At 56.8% G+C, this 22,881-nt stretch overlaps 1 protein-coding gene across 3 annotated transcripts in view; it reads right to left on the bottom strand.

Moving 5' to 3' along the window:
• SCUBE1 (signal peptide, CUB domain and EGF like domain containing 1) overlaps positions 1-22,881 on the bottom strand; it is a 137,191-nt gene that overhangs the window by 70,438 nt on the left and 43,872 nt on the right. For all 3 annotated transcript variants that reach the window (XM_087868638.1, XM_045779905.2, XM_087868639.1), the window contains one exon: positions 15,345-15,479. In XM_087868638.1, coding sequence (XP_087724764.1) covers positions 15,345-15,479 — 135 coding nt within the window. The remainder of the gene's footprint in view (positions 1-15,344; positions 15,480-22,881) is intronic.

Raw genomic sequence — 22,881 nt, 5'->3', positions numbered from 1 at the left:
ATGACCATCTCTCATGGCTCCGAGCACCAGGTCCTGTCAGCAGGCCCACCTGACAAGTGACGATGCTGAGGCTCAGAGAGAGATCTCCCACCTGTGTGGTGGAGCACAGACTGGAGGCGCTTTGGCCACTCGCCAGCAGGCCACAGCCTACCTACTGCTCCCTGGGATCCCCTGGGCTGCCTCAGAGGCCCTCGGGGGACTTTGCTCCCCTCTTCCTCCTTGCCCGAGTCTCCCTGCCTTTGTGAGCCTGAGCTTCCCTCACTGCTACCCCACCGCCACACTCCCAGGCAGGACCCTCTGCCCTCCTACTGCCACCCTTCATTCAGGCTCAGCGGCCCCCCACCAGAGCCCCAATAGGACTGGGCCTTCTGAGCTGGCCTCCTTCTCTGGTCCAGCCATGAAAGTCCAACCCTCCTGTGATTGGACTCCTAGCACCTTCCATGTTCATCTGCTCACTTGCCTACTTGCTGTCTCTTTCTACAAATATTTAGGTCGGGTCTCCTTTATACCAGGCCTTTCCACGGGACTGGCCTGCTTCTTGCCCATGCTTTTCACTGGCGCTGTCCTCCCGGGGGCTGACAGCAGCCCAGCTCGTCGTTGCTGTTCCATGTGCACTTGCAGGGTGGTGGGTTCAAAGCGCGCTGCTGATAAACAAGGAGCACGGCTCCAAAATGAAGCTGGCCTGCTTGGAATTACATGCAAGTGAACAGGCAGAACGGACTGGTTTTCTGGAAAGCTAGCATTGGAAGGGGCCATGGAGACCATCTAGACAAAGGCTCTCGTTTTCCGCTGAAGAGGCTGAAGCCTCTGGGACAGTGACCTGCCGTGGCTCACACAGCAGTCAGCATGGGAGCCGCACAGAACCTTTCCACTCTCAATCTCCTGGGGTTCCCAACGCCCCAGCTCTCAAGTTCAGCATTCTTTTTGCCACATCAGGAGGCAGCTCACGAGGCACTGGCGCTTGGGGCTATCAACCAGCCTGTGAGGCACTCAGGCATTCTAGAAGCCTTGCAAAGCGCCACCTGTGTGAGGGTCTGTGTGCAAGCCAAGAGCAAGGCCAGCAGGCTGCCTACCCACAGCTGACACCAAGTTCATTGCCACAGCTGCTCACTGGGTGGCAGGCTCTGCGGACATGGACAGACGGCTGAGTGGACTGCTGAGACCGTGGCTGGCTCCTGGCATTCCAGGTGATATCAGCCTTCATTTCAGCTCCCCACCGCCGGGGCCTTGACCAATCCTGACACTGGGACCCCTGGAAAGCTGTGTTTGTGAGATGGGAGGCAGCCCATCTAACGGCCGCGAGGACCATGTGGCTGTCTGTGCAGATGTGCGTGGGCAAACATGCGCAGAGCTGCAGAGTCCCACGGGAAGATGGCATCACTGTGGGGTGGGCCTGGCTTCCCAGCTCTGCCTCACACCTCTCATTCTGGCCTATTCCAAAGTGTGTGGCCCTGGAACTTGCGCAGCTTCCTGCTCTGTGAAGTTCCTCGGGACTTAGGTGCTCAGGAAGGAGGCTGGTCTCCCTGCCCGCCACAGGCTGACTCTGCAGCACCTGGCCCCTGAGTCACCTCCCAGCTACCCCTGTCCCCGGGTACGGCCCCCTGAAGTTCCCCCACTGACCACTAGGCGTCACCACGAGCACAGCCAAGCCTCTCAGAGGCCCAGAGCTCTGGGACCTGCCGACTTTTCACACCACTCAGGCTGGGGAGGCTGGAGGCCGCTTTCCCCTCCCAGGGCTGCCAGACTTGTATATGTGCCACAGAAACACATCAGGTTCCTGGTTAAATCTGGATTTCAGATAAACAACGAATACTTCCAAGTATAAGTATGTCCCAAATGTTGCATGGGTCATACTTACCCTAAAAAAGTATTCACTATCTGAAATCCAATATAAATGGTGTTCTCTGTGTTATCCAGCAACCATATCCCTCCCTCTAAGGGGACCCTCAAGGAAGCCAAGGGAGGGGGGACAGTCAGCTCATGCGGGCTCCAGACCATGGCCTGGCCAGGCCCAGGAAACAAATCGTCTGTCCTCCTGAGAGGTGACTAGATGGAGGAGGGAGCATAGGTGCAGGAAGGGCCAACATGCCAGCCTTGAGAGTGTTCCCATAGAGGTCCTTGAGCACCTGGGAGAGGAAGCCAGTAAGAAGGCAGGGGATACGCTAGCAGGAGATCCTCCAAGGACGTGAGCAGCTCCCTAGCACCACAGCTGGTGCCTCTCCCCCACTGCCCGCCATGGTGCCCGCCACGGTGCAGTGGGGCAGAGCAGGGCCTCAGGAGCCGTAGACGGTCAGGCTCTGACTGGCTCGCAGCGCTGCTGCCCTCCCCGCATCTCCGTTCCCTCCTTCGTGCCCTGTGGCAGCAGCTGTCACTGCCAAGTGTCCTCTGACAAGTCAAGGGTATGAAGGGCTCGGGACACAGGAGGAACTCCATAAAAGGCTGAGTGCTTCTCCCTTTCCCACGAGCTCACAGCAATGGCAGGTATGCTAACCCGTGGGAGCCTGCGCACACTCTGTGTTCTGACTGGAGCACACGGCCCGGCCGTGGCTTTGCTAGATAAACGCACACGCGGATGCATGCGGGCTCCGCCGCTGTGATGGGGGCCCTGGCAACAGGAAGATAGCGCTGGGGCAGCGGGGAGGAAAGGTGCCCCGAAGAGGACTCAGCTCTGGAAGAGGCATGGAGACGGCAGCGGGGAGTCTGAACAGCTGGCAAGCTGGGGCTATCCTGCTGCAGAAGCCTCGGCCGATGGCGAGCTGAACGCGGCTGGGGAGCCAGGCCGACCGCCGCCAAGCCCCACGCCCTGGGCAAGTCCTCGCCGGGTGCTCTGCATGCTGCTCACACGAGGGACCCGGAAGCGCTCTGTGACACCAATGCCGCACACAATCAGACACGTATCTCCATCGTGAGATGGATCCTATCCCGTCCCACTGCCACTCGGCAACACGTCTCCTCTGCTTCCTGCCCTGTGCACCAGGTAAGAACCACATCTGTGTCCTTTTGAGAAGCTTGCACACTGGTGCCCTGAGAGGCAGGGCTGAACCCCTCGGAATCTTCTGGCACAAACCGAGAGGAAGATGCACTTGCCAAGAGTCAGAGACGGCTTCGTAGAGGAGTGAAAGTGGACTGGATTTTGAAGGATGATGAAGAGTTCTCTAGGAAGTGAGGGGATGGGGAATGGCATCTGAGGTGGAAGAAATAACAGTCAAGGCCCATCCTGGGTAGAGGGCGTACGTAACAGGGCTCCCTGATTCCAGGGAGAACAGAAGGCAGGTGGGCGGGGGGACCGGGGAGGATGTGGAAGGCTCGGAAGGCGGAGCAGGCAGAGGTTCTGGTGCAGAAGAGATAAGGGTTCCTGGTGGCTGCTTCACAGCGTGCGCAACATGGAGAGGAGCCACGCGCAGGTCCTGAGTGGGGAATGATGCGTCGGGGGGCGGATGGAACCGTGGCTCCAGCCACCATCAGAAGGCCAAGTGGGACAGGGAGACTCCGGAGCCAGCCGCTGCATAACTCAGCATTAGGGTGAAGCCTGGCCCCAGGCGGGGAGTGGAGAGGTGGGGCCCCTGTGCCACAAGGGGCTCTGGGCTGCCACCCCTGCCCCCACCTTCCACCTGTTTGTTCTTGGCAGTACCTTTGGTCTTAGGAGTCAGCTGGACCTGGGTTCAAATCTTGACTGTGCCCCTTACTCACTATGGACAGATGTCTTTGCTGCTCAGTGTCCATTTTCTCCCCTGCAAAGCGAGGACAGTAAGAGCTGCATGGCACAGGACTGTTCTCAGGATCTGACTGCCCGCGGCAAAGTATGGGCCCAGTACTTGGCACGCAGTGATGGCCGGTGACAGTGGATGATGCTACCGAGCTCAGGTCGATGCATGCCATCAGGGGTACAGGGTGTCCACAGCTGTCCTCATAAAAAATTCTTTAATGAATACTCATGTTTGTCCCACTTTACAGAAAAGAAACTGAGGCCACAGGGCTTGTGGCTGAACAGGGAGCCAGGGCCAGGGCCAGCTACCTCTCCATGTGGTGCTCACCGTCTGCCCTGCACTGTCCCCTCGGGGAGGCCCGAGGGACTGCAGCAGGGGAGAATGCCCTCCGCCGACGCCGTGCCGTCAGTGCTGGGGTTCCAGTGCCTGGCCAGGGCTGGCTGGAGGCCAGGCCAGGAGAAGGGCGTGAAGCTGGGTTCACCCGCCAAAGGAGTTGTTTATGGGGTGGGAGGCTCGTAAAAAATAATGGGCTGGATTTATTGTCCCCGCCTCAAGGGCCGTTCCGGACTGCACGGGGCCAGGCCAGGCCTTCTCCAGCAGCACCATAAATCTTCCCGCTAAATATGAGAGCTGTTCATTCTCCCACCCACCTGGTCTGCAGCAGGCAGGGGGAGTGAGGAGAACCTGCACGCCCCACACCACGCCCCGTGCTCTAGCCTGGCCAGTCCACCCCAAGGAGCAGCTGGAAGGGGTAGCAGCCCTGAGGCTGGGGTAGGGTTCTCCAGTGCGGCCAGGTTATTTTCCCCTCATTGAAAACAGAAAGTTCCCAGCCACACACACCCACAGGGGCCCCAGCACCCATAGCCAATGACGGAAAGCTCTGGCACAGGGCAGGGGATGTTTCCGGGCCTGCGGGAGCCACACTGGAGCCCCTCAGGTCATGGGCTGGCCCGGGTCCCATGATGTGGGAACCACATCTTGGGAGCCCACGGGAGCCCACCAGCCAGGCACACAGACAGGATGTTAAGCGGCTGTACGTGGCTGGGGTAATTCAGAAGGGACTGTGAGTCTGCTCACAGGCTTGTTTATTGGACTCTGAAGGTGGATGGAGCAGGAGAAGAGAAACTGGCTTTGGCATTAGAAATCTGTTCCACGACGCCCCCTCCCCTGCCCCTGTGCCATCCTGAGTACTGGCTCACAGGGTGGCCCAGCTCAGTATTCCCTCCAGCAGTGGGGAGGACAGCGCTACCCAAAGTACCTCCCAGGGTGGATGCAAGCATGGAGTGACTGGAAGTGTAAGCTGAGCAGCAGAGGGGGGGATGAGCCTCACAAGGGAGGGCACCTGCTGGCTGAGAAGGGGGTCGGGGGATGGAGTCCCATCTGCCTGCAGGCCAAGGGCAAGTGACAACAGGCAGGCAGGGTGGAAGACAAAGTACAGAGGAGGGTCAAGGACCACCCCCGGAGGTGCATGGAAGGAGGGTCCAGGACAAATGCTGCAGGGAATGGGCAGAGGTAGCTGCCCTCAGAGGCTGCTCCTGCGGTCTCAGTGGCCCTCTGCTCTGGCCCAACCCCAGGGATCTCCCCCATGAACCTTGCCAGGGACCTCCCCAGTCAGTTCCTAGGTGATGTGGGCTTTGAGCAGTGGGCTCAGGTCCTGACCACAAGGCGTGCTTGGCCTCCTTGAAGGCTTCTTGCTGTGGCCGACTGGAGGGCTGTGTCCTGCAGGGCCTCTACTCCGCCCTCCTAGAAGTCTGGCTGGAAGGACTGAATATGAAGGGCAGCACTCAGCACGCAGGCAGTCTTCTCTGCTGAGCAAGTGACTGTGCTCACCAGCACCCCCCTGCCGCCAGGCCCCCTGTGCCAGAGCCCTCCACACACTGACACTCGGGCCCACAGCGCACGCCTTTGTGTCTACCTCCCCCGGTCTGTGTGTTCTGGGAGGACATGTCCTGGTGCAAAGGTGGGCTTCTGAGCACTGCCCACCAAGCAGGATGGGGGAGCCCAGACCCTTTCCATGCCTGGTCGCAGGTCATGGAGTGAAGTATAGATGGCAGAATGCTGTCCCCATGCCCCCAGAACACATGCAGGGAGATGAGAAATGGCACTTAATTATCCCAAGCCCTTAACCCCTGACGGAGCCCCAGATTTCTGAGCTTTTCTTCACACCAGTCAACTCCCAGTGACTTACTCAGGCCCCAGGTTGGGGCCAGGCCTGAGTCAGCTGACCAGGTGACAGGGGGGCAGGCGCCCACACTTCGCACAAGCCTCTCCCGGGCATCTGTGAATCAGGACCCCGAGCGAGAGTGCTGAGCGTGACCTGCATTTTCAGCCTCCCAGGAAGAAGACACACACGGGTCTGGTTCTGAGCCTCCACACTCCACTCCAGGGCTCCTTAGGTTAGAAAGAACAAGGCCCCACCTTGTCCAGAGCCAGCCGCCACTGAAATATTCTGCACCTACGTGACGTGGGCAGCAGGCCTCTCCAAAGCACAAACCCGAGGCAGGCGGGTCCGCAGGAAGTCCTGCCTGCCCCGCCTCCCACCTTCGCTTGGACACCTTCCTGCCACTTTCCCCTCATCCTCCGGTCACCTTCTCCTCATCTTCCTTCACCTTCCCTCCATCCTCCTGCCCCCTTCCCCTTGGCCACCCTTCTGTGTTCTTTCCTTCGGCCACCCTCCTCTCCACCCACACTGCCCCCATGGGAGTTCCAGACCCTGATGGCTGCCAGTGCCACTTGCCAGAAAATTGCTTTATCGCCCTGTCCACCCCAAGGTGCTCAGTGACGGTCCCTAATGGTGGACCACGCCCTGACTCCCAGGACTGACAGGGTGACCCGTAACGTTCACAGCAAAGTCCAAACTCCCACTGAGCACAGTGTCCTGACCCTCTCACTTGTGCCCACTTTAGGTCTGGTTTCAGGATCCAGGACTCACTCTCCAACAGGCGAGAATGACTGCTGGGACACTGGCTCTCCTGGCCAACCTGAACAGAGCTGAAATCTTTGCTATCAGAGGACCCCGGCCAAAGAGGAGGCCAGGCCAGGCGGCCTGAAGGGCCAGATAGTGAAGGGGAGCCGGATGGCCTGTGCGGAAGAGGACAAGAGTGCTCGGGCGGGAGTGGCTGGAGACCCAGAGTCTAGGCTAAGTTGGAAACAAAATCCAAAGGAAGCACACACCAGGAGTATCAGGCATGCAGAGGGGCTCAATGGGAGCCCCCTCCCCTGCACGGTACAAACATGACTTGACGTCAGCGCAAAGCTGGCACCCAACCCGTCAGGCTCAGTCAGATGGTGGTGGTGCCTGTGGGCCCTTCCTGCTCCAGACTATCCCAGAACTCAGGCCCAGGACAGGAGGAGGCGGGCCTTATGTTTGTGACCCCGCGTCTCTGTCCTGCACCTGTCTCGGGTTTCTGCCTGTCTTCATGGCCTACTTCAAGTTGTTTTTCAAGGTCAGCTGCTTCTGATCCATTACTTTCAACCAAGGCCTGGACCCAGAGGGTCCTGGCAGCCTCTCACCCCCCCCAACCCCTGCTGCCCCCCGATCCCCCAAGAGTCCCCGAGCCCACTGCCCACCCACTCACTCTCTGCCAGTTGGTTACCTCGGGAGCCACCTGTTCTTAGGGGCTTCTTCCACCTGCTCCACCGCCCCCAGGCTCCAGCCCCTCGGCACTGCTGCTCAGGGCCCACGCTGACCACCCGGCCCACCACGCCACACCACACCATGCCCAGGGTGCAGGCTTGGGCATCACAACCCCAGCCCAGCTTGGTGAGCACCGTGGGCAAGGAAGTCCCTTCTCTCTTTAGAACCCCATTTCCACGCCTAATCAAAGACGTGAACCATGGGACAGTCGTGGTTCCTTTAAGCAGTGGCAGGCAGCCCCAGGAGGTGGTCAGGATCGGAAGCCAGACTGCCCAGGTGCCAGCCCTGTGCAGCACATGACTCTGGAAAGTGCTGCTTGTGGGAGTAGCTCGCACCTCCCTTGAAAGGTTTAAGGGGTTAAATGAGGTAATATTAGGGTGACCTTAGGCCTCAGTTTGCCCAAGACAGTCCCAGGTTATACCTGCTGCCCTGTCACCATTAACCGTGCCCCTTTCACTCTCGAAGCGTGCTGGTTTAGACGTGGACTCGTACAGGCCCGGCAAAGAGAGGGAGAGGGAGAGTGCTCGCAGTGTGCCTGGCACAGTACTCAGCTATGCGATGACCACGACAATGTGAACTCTTTTCTAATGATTTCTGTACTTATTTGAGCAATCTCTACACCCGGCACGGGGCATGAACTCACCACCCCGAGACCAAGGTCACAGGTTCCACCGGTGACTGAGCCAGCGGGCGCCCCTATGACACGAACTGCTGGTTGCCGAGGTGGCTATGTGAATCTCCATCTAGTCGAATGGCACAGAACCTCATGCATACACAGTATGGACGTCAGTCCCCAGGGCTGGTGCTGTTCCTCAGTGATGTAAGATGTTGTTGAGGGGGAGGCGGGGTGATGCGTTCATGGGACCTCTCTCTACTTATTTTTGCATTTTCTTATGAATCCGTATTTATTCCAAAATAAGTTTAAAAAAATCCTATTGTTTTGTCTCCAGTTACACTCACAAACTTATAGACAGAATGAACAGATTCTAACAGCACTTCATGTCGAGCTCTAAGAAAATAATCTAACTTAATAGAGGCCATCTTTGCATAATGCAATCATCCGGAGTATAGCCGTAAACTCCGAAACAAGTGAGAAGGTTCCCACAAGGCAAACAGCTGTGTGAAGCCCAAGCACGTCACTAACGAGCCAGGAGCCTCCAGTCTCCTACCCGTGTGAGCGTGTGGAACCCCCGCTGCGGTCTTCCCAGCAAGACCCACCATGAAGCAGCAGGACAGAACGGCGGACACGCAACGTCAGCCAGGTGTCTGAGGACCTTCAGCACAGGGACAGACACTAACAAACATTTTCCCTCGCCCGGAGAGGACTGGCCGTCTCAGTAACTCAGGTTCATAAAGGTTTTGTGAACTGTAGAGAAAAGAGGCCAGGCTGACTCGGCTGCTTCCCTGAAGAGAAGAGGGAAGTGGGTGAGCCATTTCAGGAAATTTCCACCACCAGATGTTTTTGAAACTCTTGGTGCTTCACGAGGCACACATGGTACAGGGAAGGCTCCCGTCTGGGGAACTGCAGGTGGTGCCAGCTGAGGTGGCTTCTCTGCTGTCCCTCGGGGCCTCCCCTGGGTCTCACCCAGCCTGGGCCAACTATGCAGAGGGCTCTGAGCCTTGCCAAAACCCTCTGTGTAGTCTGCCCGGGCTTTGGGGCCAGACTGCCAGAGCGATGACTAGGCAACCTTGGACAAGTTCCCCAACCTCTCCGTGCCTCAGTTTCTTAATCCGGAAAATGGGCCACTACGTGCTAGTGCATGAAAAGCACTCGGTATCAATGTCTGGCATGCAGTAAGCACACGGTAAATGCAGCCTATGCCAGCATCAGCATTATTTAACATAAAGGAAGCCAAGCTTTCCTATTCCAGGCCCCACCGCTGATTTTTGCTGGAGCCAGTGTCACCCTTGATGCCAAGTCTTGAGCTTTGTGAGAAAGTGCCACAAGGAATGCGGGGGGGGGGGGGCAGGCACTGTGGTTTCCTAGCTGTGCATTGAAATAGGCTCAGAAGGGCATTAGCCAGAATGTCGGATGCACTCAGGTAAACCCGTGATGCCCCTGCTGGGAGAGGGCCAGCCTGGCGTTGGCTCTCCATGGGCCTCAGCCTCCCGGGGGCACAGAAGCTCAGCTGCCCTGTGGCCTGTTCCTGTGCATCAAACACAGGAAGGAGGCAGCGCAGCAGGGCTTCAGTGTGCGCTCAGCCATGTGGCAGCCTGCGCTCTCCCAGGCGGCCTCCAGAACCACTAGGTCCCTGTCACTGGGCTCACTGCCTGGGCCAGATCCCACCATTCTCTAGCACGTGCTGACCCGGAATCTGCCTGCATGACCCGAGGATGAAGAGGGCTTGAGCCCGGGGAGCCACCGAGAGCTGAGCATCATTCTCCTTTCTCCTCTTGTCCTTTCCAAAGGGCCCAACGTTGGCACTGGGCCCAGAGATGGAGGGAACACGGAGCTGCCCAGCTGCAGGGACATAGGCATCAGGTAGAAAACTGCTTTCTGCAGCCAGCAACAAGGCGGGGTGGGAGACAGAGGCAGCCCCTGGAGCAAAGAGGAGGCAGAGCCTGACAATTCTCCCCGGGGTCAGCTCAGGCCAGGCTGTGGAGTGGATGGGTGCTCTCACTGAGGACTGAGAGGGAGCACCAGCCAATCGACAGTGGGGTAGGGCACCCCAGGCCTGGCGAGCAGCGTAACAGACACCTGATGTCTCTTCATGCCTTGGTGCCCGACTGCCCACGCCCAGCAGGGGCTTGGCACACTGCTCAAAGCTCTGCACAGCACGGGGGGCTGGTCTGACCTCTGCAGCCCTGGTGAGACAGATGGTGGATGCTGGCGAGCGTGTGCTGGATGAATGAGTGAAGCCCCTCATCCTGATGGGCTCCAGGCATTGGCATGTGCTGCCCTGAGCAGGGATAAATCCAGGTGCAAGGGTCAGCATTCACCCCTGGGAAGGGAGTTTCTTAAGGATGAGAACTGACTCCCAGTCTCCCCTCCACCCTCAGCCAAAGCTCCGGCTTCAGTCAGCACCCAGCACACATCAGCAGAGCCTTGCCCAGCGCACACGCAGGCTCTGGGTCTGCTGCCAGCTCGCTGTGGGGCCCTGGGGGAGGGCCTGTCCTCTCTGGGCCTGTTTCCTCATCTGTGATAAATAACAATAATAAGAACCCACGTTTATGGAGTGATCTTTACAACATCTCTTTAACCCTATGAAGCAGGTACTATGACTATCCCCATTTTATAGACCCTGCAGGCACAGAGGAGTTAAGTGACTTGCTCAAGGTCACACAGATACTGAGTATTGGAGCTGCAGTTCTGGCCTAGGCAGCCGGGCCCCAGAACGTGTGCTCCTAAGAGTGGCAATCCTTCACCGGGCCAATGAGAAAATCATTCTCATGACCACCTCCCCTGTTCAGATGAGAACACTGGACCCCAAGGAGCTCTAGATCCTTCTATCCAGAGCATTTTTTCTCAGCTCATTATTATCCAGCAACTCCAACCCTTGCCTAGCATTTAGTTCTTTTTCTTGACTAAAAATTTATAGGGAACCATGTCTGGTTTTGCTCACCCTGGGATCCCAGGGACCAGCTGGACACCTGGCACGTGAATGAATGAAACGCAACCTGCAATCACACTGCTGGTCAGACCCACGTCTTTCTGAGCACCTTCACCTCCTAAGTCAACGCTGCTCAGACTGAAAGAAGGAATTTTTCATTGGAAGGAAAGAGACAAGTTCATCCAGGAGGCAACACCTTATTGGAGCAGACATGACATAAATTTAATAAAGAGCAGGCATGGGAGAGGGAGAGAGCTAGAAGGTGCTGGCTCCTTGGTGGCCCATCCATTCTGGACTGGAGAGGCTCCCAGGGCGCATGACCACAAAGGGGGCAGTGCAGGCTGGGACTGGCATGGACTGGCTGGCCCCAGGCTGTTACCGCTCGCTGGACCAGGGGCTGAGTGGGGGCAAATGTGGGCCGTGATGGTGCCAGAAACAGCATTTGGAAGCGCTGAGTAGGAGATGGGCCCCAGGTCCTGACAGTTCTGGGGCCCCTCCTGCCCAGCGCTGGCACAGAGGAACAGCTGTCTCCCCGAATCGAGCCTGAGTTCTAAAGACGGGGAGAAGTGCCTCCCTAGGGGAGGCAGTGCACTTGGCTGGTTCTCTAACGGATCCCTCACTTGCCTGGGAGGGATCACTGGTCCCGATTTACGGAGGAGACCCAGAGAGGCAGGAGTGGTTGCACAAAGGCCACGTGGCCGGTGGAGATGGAGAATAGCTGAAAACGTAGAACGCACAGCCCCAGCCTGGCCATATCCACGTGCCTCAGGCCAGGGTTTGCACTGGTGCCTAGGAAGTGGGGCCACTCAGGAGGGCTGAATCCCATCCCCTTGTTTCTCGGCCAGGAGCCTAGACTGACCCTGGCTGACCTTGCTCGTGCATCCAGGCCCCTCTAATCAAAGCCAGCCTTCGTGAGTTTCTCTCTGCTCAGGGGAGGCTTCAAGAAGATGACAGGCATTAGGAAGAGTCAGGTGACAAGAGGAGTCTGATTTGCCAAACGGCTCTGGACTCATGGGCCATCCCAGGAGCAACAGGGATCAGAGGACACTTAGGCGCAAAACAAGCTGGGTCCCCACACCCCAGACACCCACTGATTTTGAGCTCTTACAATCATTACTATAGTTGACACACAATCGTGGTGGGTAACTGTCACAACCAATGGAGGCTCAGGAGGGAGGCAAAGTGCCAGGTCACCCGGGCCGTCTCCACCCATAGGTGTTAACGAGCAGTCCACAGATGTACTGTGCACTTGCCCTGTCCTCTTCAGACCTTCCACACAGCCTTTGGGAACCCTGGAAATGCTGCCACTTGTCCCTCAGGAGGGGTCCAAGATGGTGCCTGCTGCTCTTTAGACTGGCTCATTGTTCAGATTTAAAAATTGGGAGATTCATGGGGCACCTGGGTGGCTCAGTTGGTGAAGCATCTGCCTTTAGCTCAGGTCACGATCTCAGGATCCTGGGATCAAGCCCCACATTAGGCTCTCTGCTCAGCGGGGAGTCTGCTTCTCCCTCTGCCTTTCCTCCTCCCCTTGCTTGTGCTGTCTCTCAAATAAATAAATAAAATCTTTAGAAATTTTTTTTAAAAAATTGGGAGATTCACACAAAAATCCTAGTAAGAGAAGGGACTTCTTTAATCAATGTGCTGGTGGATGCTGGTTAACAAGGATTAAGGTTGAGACCCCAAATCTGTGTTCTGGCTAAATGTCAATTCCTGGCTTCAGGATCTGAATACCTAGGGCCTTTGGGAAGGGTGAGGCTTCGGCCTCAAGGCTCCACCACATAAGTAATTTGAGGTCCAGTATCTGAGATGCCCTGAAGGCCTCCATTCTCCCCTTCAGCACATTTGCCACAGCTGCTCTCTGCACAAAATCCAAACTCCTGCCCATGTTCTACCAGCCTCAGGGGGTCTGGGCCCTGCCAGGCTCCCTTCATCCTGGGCTCCTCTCTCCTTGGCTCACAGTGCTCCACCGCCCTACCCTTCATTTTGCTTTTCACCAGAGCCTGGTCCATTCCCACCTCAGGGCCTTTGCACACATACTGCCTGGCCCCCCACCCCAACTCTTCGCATGGCTGGTCTTGTTGATCATCTGGTTTCAGCTCACATGTGGATTCTGCCTACTTCCGTCTATTCCTCCAGCTTATTTCTTTCCTCACCAGCTTCATCACATCAAAGCTGAAGACCTGGGCGGGAGTCCTGGCTCTGTCACTTCCCTATGGTGTGACCTTGGGCAAGGCTCCTAACTTGACTGCTTTGGCTTCCTCACCAGGTCGCTGCGGGGGCCTGGCTCAGAGTAAGCACGTGACCCCACAGCAGCCAGTGTTGCTGCCCCCCACATTATCATGTCCCCCCGACCCTACTCTTCTGGCTGATGCTGAGGTTTGTTCTGTGGCATCCTAGCTCAACAAATGCGTCCAGGCTAAACGAGGCCCCGGTTACAAACAGGACACAGCTGTGGTCTCGCATCTTACATCGCACTCGCTCCCCTTTCTGCGCACGTGCCTTTCAACCAGGGGCCTCACAACTTCACCTGGAGCCCTGCTCGTGGGAAAGCCGTTCTTCAAAGGAACAGAGCATATACAACCTGGCTGGAAAAGAGGCTCAGGCCACCCTGGCCTTGGGGACTTTATAGCTGGCTCAGAGCAGTCACCCTGTAAAACCCCCTCCTTGATGAAAGCAGGACCCCCTCCCACCACCACCACTCACTCACTTCCCCGTAAATCCGCTTCTTATAAAACTCGACTTGGGGGCCGGGTCCTCATCTTGGGCAGCTCGAGCCCACAGCCCCACCACCGGGAGCCCTCAGGGGCGCGGGCTGCCGGGGAGGTCTGCACGATGCTGCTGCGACAAGTGCCCAGGGACCATGGAGCTTGGCCTTCACATCCTTCTGGGGACACAGCAGTGTGGGGACTACCAGGCCCGTCTTGTCTCTGAGGAAACTGCCTAAACAAGCACCAAGCACCGAAAGGTGTCCCGTCAGGCAGTTTTGCTTCTCTACTTTGGGCTTTGTACTTTTAAATGTTTTCCTCTTTTCTTTCACAGGAATTGCTTTCTGCTAAAAAGTGTACCCAGCGCCCCCGAGCCGGTTTCAGCTGTCTATTCCTCCTCGACTTGCAGCCTCGGTAGCTCTGGTGTATGCAGGATACTTCACACCCCAGGTCTCGTCCCATCCTCCAAAGACCCTGGTGGGTCAGCGCCACATCTCCACTTCATGGGGGAGTAAGCTTGGGGGTTCAGAGCAGCAGGGCTTCCCTGGCAGGGAGCAGCAAAGCTGGAGCCACAGGTACCAGGCTGCCCCGGAGCCCAGGGTTTTGTCCCCATCTTTCAGTGTGAGCCACTCCCTGGTCTGCTGGTGCCACAGACACACGCCAGGCCCTTAGAGGAGCCCCTCTAAGCGCCCCCTGCACCTTCTCCTTGGGGGGGGGGTCAGCAATGGGGGAGGGGCTCAGGCTAGGGCCACGTGGCTGTCCTGGCCTCCTTCCTCATCTACTCTTTTTTTTCCGCCTTATTAAACTTTTGTTTTAATGGGTCTCAAAATTCTGCGACAAATTTCTAAGTTTTTTCCATTAGAAAGTATTGATTTAAAAATGATAACTTAAAACCACCACTCTCTTGACCACACACACTGGCCAGGCCCCAGGAGCACTGGCTCTCGCCTGTGCCCGCAGCCCACTCTACTGCAGCATGCAGCCCGCCTCGGGATTCCAGACCTTGCCATTATCTTAAGCAAGATACGCCTCGAAGCCTTTGCAAATGCTGTTCCATCTACCTAGAAGCCTCTCTCCTCTAGGCACATGGGTCCTGCCTTCTGGCCTGCTGTCCTACCTCATAGTCCTGCTCCCCTGGGCCCAAACTCTGACCACCTTTCCCCTGAAACCAAGGCCCTTCACCTGCTGGGCTTGGCTGGAGGCCAGGTTCTGTCTCAGCCTGGCGCTCTGCCCAGGCTACTCCAGCACTCCGGCTGGCCTGCCATCCCACCCAGCATCCAGAGGGCAGCAGGCTCCTGACCACAAGGACCCTCTGCTGGCTGGTGCCCCGGTGAACGTGCAGAGACCGAGAAATTGGCACTCGGCCTGGTCAGACCTCCAGTTCACCTTGGGGAAGGGGACCATGGAGGATGGGGCCCCACTCTTCCCGGCCACAGCTGGCCTTCAGCCCAGAAAGGAAAACAGCTTCTCTGGTCACATCTGCCCATTTGTGGCCCCACCTCACCTCCACATAAAAACACCAGGAACACCAACGGCCCTGGTGTAGCGGGCAGTGGGCGTGAGCTGGGAGGAGTTCTGTGCAGAACCAACACCAGAAGCACAAAACAGCCATTCAGGCCACCACCAAAATTTCCTGCCTGGACCCTGAGGCCCCCGGAATCACGATGTGGAGAAGGGAGTTTCCAGGGGCCGCTTGTTTCTGGGGGGGTGGGGGGTGTGCCCGGGTAGCACGGGCAGTACTCACCGTTGGAGCGGTGGATGCAGGTATGCTGGTTGTCGCTGAGGAAAAAGCCACTGTGGCACTGACACTCGTAGCTGCCCATGGCATTGACGCAGATCTGCTGGCAGCCGCCATTGTTGTCCTGACACTCGTCCACATCTGCGAGAAGAGGGAGAGAAGGGGACAAGAGAAATCACACCTGGTGCTAGAAGTGTGGTACGATCTGCTGGTAGGACAAGGATGTGATCAGTTTCCCCAGGCTGCACGGCGGTACTACACGGAGTGGTACTATAGCGATACTCCACGTAGAGCTGCACAGTGGTACCGCACAGGGCTACGTACAGCGACACTCCACGGCGGTACCGCACAGGGCACAGACAGCGACACTCCACGGCGGTACCGCACAGGGCTACGGACAGCGACACTCCACGGCGGTACCGCACAGGGCTACGGACAGCGACACTCCACGGCGGTACCGCACAGGGCTACGGACAGCGACACTCCACGGCGGTACCGCACAGGGCTACGGACAGCGACACTCCACGGCGGTACCGCACAGGGCTACGCTACAGCGACACTCCACGGCGGTACCGCACAGGGCTACGCTACAGCGACACTCCACGGCGGTACCGCACAGGGCTACGCTACAGCGACACTCCACGGCGGTACTTCACAGGGCTAGGCTACAGCGATACTCCACAGAAGTACTCCTTGGTAGCACTGCATGGGGACACTGCATAGAGCGATACTAGTGATACTCCACAGACGTACACCATGTTGGTACCACTCCACAGGGGTACTACATAAGGCTACACTGTAGTGATACTCCACAGAAGTACTTCTTGGTAGTACTCCATGGTGGCACTGCACAGGGCGATATTATAGCAATAATCAGATGTACTGCATGTGGTACTCCATGGCAACGCTGCAGTGAACTAGGGATACTCCACAGATGTACCCCATGTGGTACTCCACAGAGCTTTATCGTACAGTGATACTCTACAGAGGTACTCCATGATGGTACAGCATAGTGGTACTGCACAGAGCTATACTACAGTGATATTCCACAGAGGTACTCCATGTGGTACTCCGTGGGGACACTGCAACAGAGCAATACTATGGTGATACTTCAAGACATACTGAATGTGGTACTGCGTGGTGGCACCATACAGAGCTATACTACCATGATACTTCCTGTGGTACTCCACAGTAGTACTGCACAAAACTACACTATAGTGATACTCCAGAGATCCTCCTTGGTAGTACTCCATGGACATACTCTACATGATCCTCCACAACAGTACTCCACGGAGTTACTCCATAGAGGTAGATAGTTACGATGGTTGTAATGCCAGCTGACCCTCAGTATCCCGAGTGACCCGTACTGTTCTAAGTATCTGACCTATACTAACTCCTTTAATTCTCAGAGCAACCCTGTAAATCAGATCCAGGTATTAGCCTGTTTTATAGGTGAGGAAACTGAGGTCCAGAGGGGCAAAGTCACCTGTCTGAGGTCCCACCTGGTAGTCTCTCAAATTGTGATCTCACTGATACTGCTGGACTCTCCTTCTCTACGAAGATTGCGTAACCTGCACTGTCTATCCCCGACACATGGAGCCTCGCCAACCCAACTCCAATGTTCCGTCTTTCCTCAATCACACCTCAGATTTACAACCAGTAACACAAGACCTGGCAGCCAGGGAGAGCCTAGAAGACAGGGCAGCCTGCCTTCTGCCTCGCAAATTGATTTCAAAAGTCTACAGAATGGGGAAGTTTTTAAAAGGCCCTAACCTCTGGCTGCCAAGACAGCTGCGGAAGGTCACCAAGTGGTCTTTCCCACTCTCTAGGAGATACAGACCTCAGGGCCGACACTCAGTTTTGACCAGAGGCTGCTGGCACAAAGGGTGCTGTTGGCTGAAAAGAGTCTTTATGGAGTTCTGGTCTTGAACAGAACAGCATGTTTCAATTACCAAAGTCATAACCCCTACACTGCCAGTTTGTTTAATGAAAGAAGGGCTTCTTAAACCTTAATGTGCCATGTCTGTATTGTCATTTTAATAGGCAAAAGCATGAAACCACAAAGTCAAGGTGAGCTACTGGCTGCTTCTAGCCAATCCCCTGACCCCCAACACACACACACACACACACACACACACACACACACACACACACACAGACACACACACACACACTTGGCAATAAGCTTTTTATATCATTCTTTTTAACACAGCCATCTTTTAGTACTGAACCAAAAGGATGTGAAAACGTCAAGCACCAGGCAGACTGACCTGCACTGAACCACGAGAGGACTCAGCTCTGGAACGATGTCAGCTGGGTCCTACGGAGGCTTAGGGAAAACAGCCCACTCCACCACCCGAGAGACCACACGGCTGCTCTGAGGCCAGTGCTGAGGCAGGCCATTATTCTCCAGCAAGCTCAAATGTCAGCTGTGTGGCAGCCGGGAGGGAGGCAGAGCTCTGAACTCTAAAAGCCACCAACCGTTACAGCTAAAATGGGGAAGGTGGCTCTTGCCGAGAAGAGACAGAGTGGGGTCCCAGGGGAGCTGGGAAGGCCAGAGAGGGATTATTCTGAAAACCCTTCTCCACTCTACAGAGTCTTACTTAGTGATGGCTCCCTCAAGGCCCAGTGCCAGTGTCACCCTTGCTGGGGGCACCTCCCCTCCCCCCTGCAGTGTCTGCCTCCAGGGGTCTGTCCCCTCCCTGAACTAGACCACGAACGGCTCCAAGCCAGGCACCAAGTCCTGTTCATCCTACCAATAACAGCGCAAAGCTAACATCCCTCGAGTGGTCATTGTGTGTCAGGCATGGGGCTCACAAATACCAACTCACCGCACCCTTGTCGCAGCTCTGAGTGATAGGTGGTGTGACGCCTCCGTTGTACAGATGAGGACACCAAGACACAGACAACCAAGGTCACCTGAGCCAAGTTACACAGCTGCTTGGAGCAAAGGCAGGACTTCAACCTGCTGTCCACATCCTGAGCACATGCCTTTGCCCCACCATGAGGCTGGCCATGCCAGCAAGCACATTCAGACTAACGCTGTGGAGAACCAGCTCCTCTTCACGTGAGCTTGAGCTGGGTGTCACCTTGAACGTGTTGGTGAACCCCCGATGCAAATGCAAAGCCAGAGCCAGCCTGCCACGAATCACACAGGGAGCGTCCCAGCATACCCGGGGCTGGTCCCGTCTCTGCCCCAATAACGCCCCATAGAGGCATTTGTGCCGGCACGCGTGTAGCGGTGAGATCTGCTCCTGGGACTGAGTCCAGACCCCCTTCAAATCACGTTCTTTGCTGGTCTTCCCGTGGTTCTCAGGTTTTTTGCTCTGTGCCTTGGCTTCCCCAGCTCTAGCCAAGGTTCAATTGGTAAAACTAAACAAAACAGATACAGGCCCTCAAGTGCTGAATTCATGGTGTGAAAACACTACTTGGACCCCACCATGAAAGAGCTCCCCGGTGCCACCCATCTGGCTTGGCCCATCTCCCCACTTCACTGGGAGGCAGGAACCAGAGGGCCAGTTCACACTGCACATCGACAGAACTTCAATGAGCTGGCAGAGTGGCGGGGCCTTGGGACAGCGCTGTTTACGCTAGCCGGGAACAATGACTCTCAAACACTGATGAATAATTTGAAACAAATGCGAGGCCGTGTAAACATTTCTTTTCCCCACTCTCAAACGACAAAGCCCCAAGATTAAGCAGGAGGGAAGAGGGGGCTGGCCCCTCTGCACCCTTTGTCCACTGTGGTCCAAACACAAGTCTCCCTCAAGCAGGGCAGGAAACCACAGTCTCAGAATCCCTTTGGGTAGCCTGTGGTCATTACCAACTTCTCTAGCCACTGGATGAGGGGCCTGATGCCCACTTCGTACCCCTCACGCCCTGGGGCTCAGCCCCCCAGACGGCGCTCACATGAAGTCTGGAGAGTGACCAGCTGGAGGAGCTGGGTCCCTAAGATGGTTACCCACAGACCTCGGGCAGGCTGGGCTGACCTGGAGCATAGCACTATGGGAAATACTTAGCCCCCCAGCCCTCCTGAGGGGGGCAGCCCGGCACACATTGTTCCTTGGCCCCTGCAGGACTTAGAATCTGTGATGAGAGGTACCACACAGCAAGGAGGGAGCCTACGCCTGGGAATCAGCCAACCTGAGTTCTAGCTGTGGCCTGTGGCAGGTGCTCAGGCCTCGTCTGCAGGAGGAACTGCAGACTGCGCCCTCGGGCAGCCCTCCTGGCGCACTGGAGGCACACACAGCCCTCGTCCTTCTCTCCTGTGGAACTGTTCCGTGCACACGGCCCTGGTGTGGGAGTCCCACCCCACTACGCCCCCACCTGAGACGAGCATCAGGGTCAGCAGCACAGGGCTGGCACCTCGGACACAGAGAGGCTCTGTCTGGGCCCCCCAGCCCCCATTCCCACCAGTGCTGCTGGGAGAAGGGACAGTTCTTGGGGAAGAAACCAGAGCATCATCAACCACTGTGGGCTCAGGCAGAGGCTGAGCCCGTGTGCAGGGAGGGCCCTGGGCAAGCCTGTTTCCAATCCGTGCCTTAAGAGATCCCTGAGGGGGCTCTGGGTGGGATACAGGGAGTGTTCTGTCTCTGCATCCTGCTGGCAAGCTCATGGTCCATCTTCTTTTATGGCCACAGCTGAATGAACATTCCCAGAAGTCAGGGAGCTCCTGGGCACAGGGACTTAGCTGCAGAGCAGAGAGGAGGCTCTGTGGGTTTGGGCGCAGGCTCTGGGTTCAGAGTGGGAAACCCTCTTAATTGGCGACAGAGGAACTGATGGATGTATTGTGGAGGCCAGACCCAAAGCCATGGCTCTGTGAGGGTCCTGTGTGGCCCTCTATCATGGGCGGCCTAGACTAGTCAGGTCATTCTCTGGAAGGCCCCAGCCTGCAGCTGCCCCCCTGCCCCCCCCCCCCCACCAGGGGAACATGCTCCCCTCCTGAACTCACAAACACAGCTTTGTGCCATGACGACCGGTAGAGCCCCTGACTCTTTGGGCCAGGGTGGGGGCAGCAGGCAAGGGTGCGGGGCGGAGAGGGGAGGGGAAGCTGAACTGCGGCTAGTCACGGCCTCAGGGGGCCGTTGGCTGGTGGGGCTGCGGGACACCCTCAGAAACAGATCATCCCGATGCAGTCTGGGATAAAAGACACATGGCCTCTCCTCTGCGCAGGCGGCTCCCCGGCCTGAGGCCCAGCATCTCATTCATTCAGCCAACAGCTGAGGGAGGACAGAAGGTGGGAGGGAGGGAGGGAGACTAGGGTGCCCAAGAGGGGTCTCACTCCAGCCCTGCCCACCCCCCACCAGCCACTCTGGCCTGAGAAGCCCCCTCCTGCCCCTCCCACACCTGAGCAGTCATCAAGGCTGTCAACCTCCTTACGGCCTTGCCCATGTGTTTGCCTCTACGACCGCGGCACTGCCCTGGCTTCGGCCTCAATTCCTGCCCGAAGGCATAGTCCACATGCTCCTCCTCGACCTCCGGGCCTCCAGCCACCCCTCCCAATCCTGGCAGCCACGGTGACCACTCTAGTTGAAAGAGGAAAGGCACCCTGGCACCACACACCAAGTCTAAACAGGGTCTCTGGGGTCAGGTGCCCCCACCTTATGCTGTAGCGCCTGACAGGAGGTCTGGATGCTGGGGTCGGGGAGACAGCTGTCCGCTGTGACTCCTGCCCATCTCTGCCGGGTGTGCCCATCGCTCATGGGCACAGGCCACCCCCACCCCCACCAGCCAGCCAGAGGGCTGTGTCTGGGGTGGGCCCATGCACTGTGATGGCCATGGTTGTTTTCCAGCAAGGTTTCCAGAGCTGACACTGACAGGCTGAAGGTTGATCTGGTTCCGGAAGGCCTCTGCAGGCAGGGCTGTGGTTTGCCCATGAGGTTTCCTTTTTGGCCCAAAGTGCTAGTGTTTATTTTTATTAATAGCTGGCTGTTTGTCCTACTTTGGACCAAGAATCCAGGTTTGGTTATTTATAATAACTAAAAATTACTTCTGGATCCAGCTTAGCTTGCTTTGTGTTTCCTACGAACATTTCACGATTTGAAACAGAGACTCTGTGTTCTGCTTGGGCCCCACCCATGTTTTCCTGGCTGCCAAGAGCCTACTATGTGTCAGACCCTGTGCCTGGCTCCGGCATCGCAGACCCCACAGAGGGTCCAAGAACAGAGGCAGAGGCCCCGGCCCATCTTAGGAACCAAATTTGACCTCCAACCCTGACGGCTCCCTGCTGGTCCCTGAGGGCTGAGGCCCCAGCCCTCCCCTGGCCCCTTTCAGAAGGGAGGCTTAGGCAGAAAAGCCTCTTGGCTATCGAGCGGCTCTTGCAAAATTGCATTTGATGAGTTAAGTGTAAATAAATGAGAACCAGATGGATTAGATTTCGGGTAAAATACACATGGGTCTTAGAGCTTTGGGGCCTGGGTTCTGCCAGATACAGGACACTCCCTGAGCTGTCAGAGGTGCTGGCACAGGCAGGGGGGAGGTATGGCTGGGGTCTCCCGGGACCTGTGTGCTTCCTGGTCTGGGCATCAGCTGGGGCCTTCTCTGGGGCTCCTGACTCCCGCAGGTCAGACAGATGCAGGAAATACAAGGTCTCCCACCGCGGCCCTGCTCCTCGGGCTGGGCCTACGTCCAAGCTTAGGACTGGAAGATCAGGCAGATGAGTGGTGGGGTCAGCTTTCCAGAACTTCAAGCCCACCACTCACATCCAGACTGGAGGAGCCGGCCCAAGACTCCGCTGAAGCTGTTGGCCTTGAGGCTCTGGTCACCTCATCCCTCATCTGGGCCCCACCTGTAATCCCAGATGCTGCTTCATGGTCCTCCAGAGATGGGGGAGCAGCACTGACTGTCCCTAAGGACCTGGAGATACCGCTGACCACTCCTCCTGACGACAGTCTCCATGAGGTCTCCCTGTGACCACTACCCTCAGGTGTTAATCCTTGCCTTACCAGCTGGGGTATAAGATTCAGTGAGCAACTTGCTGTGTGACCTTGGGCAGGTCACTTAACCATTTTGGACCTTGGTCTCCTTCTTTACAAAACAGGGATAATAGGGGCGCCTGGGTGGGTCAGTCGGTTAAGGGTCTGCCTTTGGCTCAGGTCACGATCCCACGGTCCTGGGATCGAGTCCCGCATCGGGCTCCCTGCTCAGTGGGGAGCCTGCTTCTCCCTCTCCCTCTGCCTGCCCCTCTCCCTGCTTGTGCTCTCTCTGTCAAATAAATAAAATCTTAAAAAAAAAAAAAAACCAGGGACAATAAGTACCTTAAGTTGTTTTGGGAATTAAAATAATGCAGTAAAGCACTCAGCACAGTGCCTGGCACATGGAAACCACCAACAGATGTTACCAACCATTGAGCAAAGTCACTGCAAGTGCTTTAGAGAATCATGTGGGATCTTGCCCTAGGGGACGGCAAGGTCCCTTCCAAATTGGAAAAGTGACAACAAGCCGCCTTGTAAGGGAGCCCTCAGCCTTGCTTCAGCCTTCGCTCTCCAGGCAGAGCAGCTGCAGCTTCTGGAACTGCTCCCCCTGACACAGGTTCTGGCTAGCT

Source organism: Ursus americanus, chromosome 17, assembly GCF_024610735.1.
Source record: "Ursus americanus isolate L20-20 chromosome 17, mUrsAme1.1.p, whole genome shotgun sequence".
NCBI lineage: Eukaryota > Metazoa > Chordata > Mammalia > Carnivora > Ursidae > Ursus > Ursus americanus.
The sequence above is the reverse complement of the archived record's forward strand: the minus strand, read 5'-3'. Positions and strand labels throughout refer to the sequence as shown.